Here is a 6,377-nt window from a genome sequence, read left to right as displayed (position 1 = left end):
CATGTGGCAGATTGAGCATTCAAGTAAGTAAATGATGTTGCTGCTATCGCAGTTTAAGCCCCCTTTAATACTAAGTGAAAAGCCAGATGCCGTGCTTTTAGCAAAAGTTGCAGTGGTCATGTGCGCACAAACTTTACATCGCGGTTTTTTACAGGGGTGACAACCAACAGGAACAATGAATCTAGTCTTGGAAGAAGTTACCATGTCACGCAAGTTCCTTGATCTCCGATATACAACCCGTGGTGATTCAGTGAAGATGTCCTTAAGCCGATCACTCCGTGTGAGTAAATTGTGGTGCTTTGTGAGCATATGCGACACGTTAGGAAGAGATGCAGAACGCGTTAGAACGAGGTTGGTTCGAGAAGGTGACGCTAATCGCTTGTCCTTACCGATGAGCTCTTCACGATCGAGACATTTGGCCCGCTGGAGAGCGTCGTCGATTATTTGTGAAGGATATTGTTGTTCTCTCAATGCTTTACGGAGCTGGTCACAGTTGCGATGGAATTCGATGGATGTTGCGATGGATGGTGGGCACGTCGGCTGGCATCGGAACGGCGTCATGTCAAACCCATTCCTGTTCTTTGTACAGGTATTCCTGCCTGTGGTGTCTACGGCGGCCAGCGCATCGACTACGCAGACGAAGATAAATGCCATCACGCTCCCGTATCAGCAGCTTACCCATGACCAAGAACCGCACGTGCTGAATCTTTCTACACCGCATGATGGCGCCTCGACTGCATCGACTATGGCTATAAAAGGACGGCTGCAGCAACACCCGCGCAGTGGGCACGTCGGCTGGCATCGGAACGGCGTCATGTCAAACCCATTCCTGTTCTTTGTACAGGTATTCCTGCCTGTGGTGTCTACGGCGGCCAGCGCATCGACTACGCAGACGAAGATAAATGCCATCACGCTCCCGTATCAGCAGCTTACCCATGACCAAGAACCGCACGTGCTGAATCTTTCTACACCGCATGATGGCGCCTCGACTGCATCGACTATGGCTATAAAAGGACGGCTGCAGCAACACCCGCGCAGTGGGCACGTCGGCTGGCATCGGAACGGCGTCATGTCAAACCCATTCCTGTTCTTTGTACAGGTTGGTGTCGATTACTCCTCAGTTAAAACAAGCAATCGTTGTTTTATACAGCTGACGTGCCCAAGCTGTCTACATGCTTTTTTTGTGAATACATGGGATCTTGTACGGTCTTTGCTAATGTTGTGCGGAGACGTAGAGCTCAATCCCGGACCTAGTACCGCGGAACTTCTCAAACAATTACTTGATGGTCAGAAACTTATACAAGAAAGGCTAAACGCCATTGAATCCAAGCTGCAAAAAGTTGACAAAATCGAAAAAACTGTGCAGTGCCTTGAAAAAAGGCTTGTGGATTTAGAAGACCGAAGCAGACGCAACAACCTTGTGGTATTTGGTATTCCGGAAAGCGAGAATGAATCAACCGTTGTCCTAAGCGAGAAGGTCGTTACTGAGCTTTTTAAAGATACTTTGGGAGTAGAAGTACACTCAGTAGAAAGATTACACAGAATGGGACGTCGCCAACCAAATAAACCTCGCCCTGTGATACTGAAATTGTTCGACCATCGTGAAAAAATAACCGTTCTACAAAACTGTTTTAAGCTAAAAGGAAAGCGCATGTCAGTGTCTGAAGACTTCTCCGCTGCCACTAGGCAAATAAGAAAACAGCTCTGGGATAGCACGGCTGACCTACGCAAATCGGGAAAGAAAGTCAGACTCGTGCACGATAAAATTAGAATTGATGATGAGCTATTTGAATGGGACGACGAACAAATGACTAGAGTATCAGTTTCAAAACGCCGATCTAGGGCAAGGCAAAAAGATGCGTGACCACACAGTCACACAGAAAGTTTTACTTGCCTAAACATTAATGCTCGCAGCATCGTAAATAAAACAACCGATTTGGAAAGCATAGTCATCGCGCACAATCCAGAAATTATAGTAATCACAGAAACATGGCTTAACAGCGACATTGGTGATTACGAAATTACACCCTCGGGTTACTGCATCCTTCGAAACGATAGAGATACGCGTGGTGGCGGAGTTGCGATTATATTCAAGGACTCGCTGGAGTTGTTGAGACTGCCCGACATCATAGGAATCGAATGTGTTGTCGTGAAGGTTATCTTGAAAGAATGTGCATTGATAATTGGCGGTTTCTATAGGCCCCCTAGTTCAGACATATCTTTCTACGAAAGGCTTAATAACTTTTTATTGCCTTATAGAAATCACTCCAGTAATCTAATGCTTGTTGGAGACTTTAACGTTCCCCACGTTGCCTGGGACAATGACTTTCCCTATGCGCTTTCAAATGAGGCTGAACATATTCTTGATCTTGTGTTGTTTCATGATTTAACACAACTTGTTCATGCACCTACTCGAGTCCAAGGTACCAAACAATCAGTCTTGGATCTATTCTTGGTCAACCACAGGGTATTACAGCGAAATCCAACTATCCGAATCTTAGAGGGTATATCGGACCACAAAATTGTATGCCTGGATATGCAATTAAGCTGTATCCACAAGGTGACAAAGCGAGAAACTTTTGTTCCTGTGTTTGCACGTGCAAGTGATGTTGACGTACTTGACGTACTAGACAGCTCTTTCGCACACTTTGTATCCCTCTACGAGTCGGATAAGCACTCGGTTAATCACCTGTGGAACTTTTTCAAAAACCTTGTGACAAAGTGCATTGACGAATTTGTACCACGTAAGCGTAAAATAATACGGAACACTAACCCCTGGATAACCAAAGAGATAGTACGCTTGGGACGAAGACTTAAAAAAGTAAAACAAAAACTGAAACGGCGCAACGAAGCGTCCACAAGCAACTTGGTTTGCGCACTGAGATTGCAGCTTAAAAACTGTATTGCTGACGCTAAAGCTCATTATCAAAACGTGCAACTAAAAAAGTTTATTTCTTCGTCCCCGGCGAAATTTTGGAGGTATCTGTCACCAAATAAAAAATCGGCACCTACTCTTGTCTTAGACGGCAATGCGGTGACTAACAGCTCAGAAACAGCGCGCATACTCAATGAATACTTCTGTTCAGTTTTCACTGATGATAATGGCACGGAACCTGAATTTCTTTTGTTTGGTGATTTGCCACCGATTGACAATATAGAAATAGATGAAGAGGGCGTATTTTCCCTTCTGCTCAAGTTAGATGATAAGAAATCTAGTGGGATCGACAACATACCTAATGCTTTTCTGGTGCGCTACGCAGAATGGTGTTCTAAGTACCTAAACCTAATCTTTCGGAAATCTCTTTCTCGAGCAGAACTTCCTCATGACTGGCGTTACGCCAAAATAACTCCCATACCAAAAAAGGCAAACCAGTACATACCTTCCGCGTACAGACCAATATCGTTGTTATGCGCATGTGTTAAAGTTCTGGAACACATAATATTCAAGCACCTTTCCGCGTTTATCGAAAGCAACAACATAATAGACAGTCGCCAGCATGGCTTCCGACGCGGCTTATCGACGGTTACGCAGCTACTCGAAATGGTACATGACCTTGCCTCTGGTCTGGACAAACAAAGCCAAATTGATATATTATTTCTAGACTTTGAGAAAGCGTTTGACCGCGTGTCACACCGTAAGCTTCTAATCAAATTCAAGGCGATTCTGAAAAATGACTCTTTATTAGCCTGGATCGAAGCATACTTGAGCTGCAGGTACCAGTGCGTCACAGTTGGTGGAACCAACTCGCCATCCGCGCCAGTTCAATCCGGCATACCTCAGGGATCCGTCCTGGGGCCTCTTTTCTTTTTGGTTTTTATAAATGACATTGTCCGCGATATACCAGTTAAGATAAGGCTTTTCGCAGATGACTGCGTGCTTTATCAAGAAGTGAATGATCCTAGCGACCAGCTTCTTTTAAACGATTCTTTATCTAAAATTCAAGACTGGTGTACGAAATGGCAAATGAACATAAACCCCAAAAAAACTGTTGCGATGACCATAACCCTCAAAAAAGATCCTTTAAAATTCCGATACAACCTAGGCAATCACTCCTTATCATTCGTTTCGCAATATACGTACCTTGGCCTTGTAATCACATCTGATTTAAGGTGGAACGATCACATAGCTTACATTGAAAAAAAGGCTTTGAGAAAACTAGGTTATTTACGAAGGACGCTAGCTAAAGCAACCCGCGAGACTAAGCTACTCGCATATAAAACGTACGTAATACCATTACTTGAATACGCGTCGCCTGTATGGGACCCCCACACACAAGCTAACATTGATAAACTTGAATCAATACAGCGAAAATCTGTACGGTTCGTGTTTAATGCCTACCGACACGACACATCTCCATCAGCTCTTTTGGAAAGCGCTAAGCTGAAAACTTTGCAATGGAGACGTTACCATGAAAGAATGAAGTTGTTCTACCTCATATATAATGACAAGCTAGCAATTCGGAAAACCAATTACATTAAACCAATTTTGCGCCGCGAAACGCGCTCCTCCCACCCTAAAAGAATTGATGAGCTTCTCTGTCATACTAACATATATGGGTACTCCTTTTTTCCCCGCGCAATCAACGAGTGGAACAAATTGCCACCAGAGGCTCTGGAAAGTGTCGATCTGAAATCATTTCTCCGTGCGTTACCTGCTCCATCTTTCTGATAGCTACACTCCCATTTCCTTTACAGTGCCTTTGTTCTTGTGCCCATTTTAGACAAAATATTTGCCTTACAATTTGCCACGCTTGTAACTAACATGCCCGGATGTACTTTTTGAATTGTTGCTGACTATTCTTGTACTTGAACTTTTTTTTTTTTTTTTTTTTTTCCCACACAGCAAAACCTGCTGAGCACTACTTTCGTGCAGTTTTCAGTATAGCCTTGTATGGCACGGCAATTGTGGACTGCATTTCCAGTTTCCTTTCTATGTGAATCAACGCGTTCCTTTTTTTTGTACCACTGTATAATCTGTTCAATATTTTTTTGTACTTCCTGCATTTGTGTTCATTGTACCGCCCACCCCTGCCCAAAGTCTGGCATTCAGACTGGCAGTATTCTCCTAAATAAATAAAATAAATAAATAAAATAAAATTCCCCGTTGTCCGAACAAATTCTTTTAAATTGGATAGCTTGGCTATAGGAGATACTTGTTTTGCAGGGTTTGACATGGCTGCTTTTAAAATAAAGATATTTTTGTCGGTCAGTGGGCTTCCTGTAAAAGTTCGTCGTTAGTTTACCATTGCTTCAAGCTACATTGACGTCAGAGAAATTTATGGTCACTGGTGAATAAGAGCGGGAAAAGGATATGGATGGTTCTATGTTGTTGAAGTCCGCAATGAAAGAATGTAATGCCGATTCATCATAGTGCGAAATTAAGAAAATGTCGTCCATGAAGCGTTTGTATTAAAGTGGTTTAAGGTCACGAGTGGCAAGAAATTATCTTCTAGAATGCCCATGAAGATGTTCGCATAATTGGGACCTATTTTTGTGCCCATCGAGGTGCCGCTGGTTTGAACATAATGTTCACCGTCAAACTCAAAGTTGTTAAGCTCGAGTATTAGTGCTAAAATAGTGGCTAAGGTGGAACCGTCAATGGGTCTGTCATTTACCGAGTCATTGTATGCTTGGAGTACAGAAATAATCCCGTCTGCATGACGTATATTTGTGTACAGTGACACCACATCTAGTGTGACCAGAAGAGCATCACTCGGAACACGCATATTTGTGATGTCATGCAAAAAGTGATTTGTGTCCTTGACATATGAAGAAAAATTTGGAGAATTAGAACTAATTATGCTGTCTGCATATCGAGACAGGCTTTCCGTGATAGTTCCTATTCCTAAAATTATTGGCCCGCCGGGATTGTTTTGCTCATAAATCTTAGGAAGCAGATAAAATCTACCAGCTACCCGACTCAGTGGGACTAAGAATTTAAGCGCAGTTTCTGGAATTTCATTTTTTCTTACAAGCTCTTTTAAAGTTTCTTTTACTTTGGTCTTGAATTTCTCGGTTGGGTCGTAGCTCAAATGTCTGTAAAATGTGTGGTTATTGTATTGCCTGTTGGCCTCACGAAGGTAATCAGCCTTATTCATTATTACGATTGCTCCACCTTTATCAGCCGGTTTGAAGACGATGTCGTCTCGGCAAGCCTGGGTTTGGATCCCTTGTTTTTCTTTTTCGCTTAGGTTGCGGTGAAACAGCGATTGCTTTTTGTATACTTCGAGTACATCTCGCTGCACTGCTCGGATGTAAATATGGAGACACTTGTCGCTTTTGGAAGGCGGAGTCCAGTCCTTAGTAGAAAAAAAAACGCTTTTTTGATAGATGGAGGCCGATTATTAAAGTATTCGCGTAAACGCATGCTTCTTTCA

The 6,377-nt window shown here is 43.1% G+C and overlaps 1 protein-coding gene across 1 annotated transcript; it reads left to right on the top strand.

The window, feature by feature from the left end:
• The first annotated feature begins 533 nt into the window (after positions 1-533).
• Positions 534-5,080, top strand: LOC142798881 (uncharacterized). The gene is made up of 2 exons (XM_075887403.1): positions 534-1,099; positions 4,844-5,080. The coding sequence occupies exons 1-2, from the start codon at positions 560-562 to the stop codon at positions 4,883-4,885; spliced, it is 582 nt and encodes a 193-aa protein (XP_075743518.1). The 5' UTR covers positions 534-559; the 3' UTR covers positions 4,886-5,080.
• Positions 5,081-6,377: the final 1,297 nt, after the last annotated feature.

Source organism: Rhipicephalus microplus, chromosome 1 (genome assembly GCF_043290135.1).
Source record: "Rhipicephalus microplus isolate Deutch F79 chromosome 1, USDA_Rmic, whole genome shotgun sequence".
Lineage (NCBI taxonomy): Eukaryota > Metazoa > Arthropoda > Arachnida > Ixodida > Ixodidae > Rhipicephalus > Rhipicephalus microplus.
This window is presented reverse-complemented; position numbering and strand designations above follow the sequence as displayed.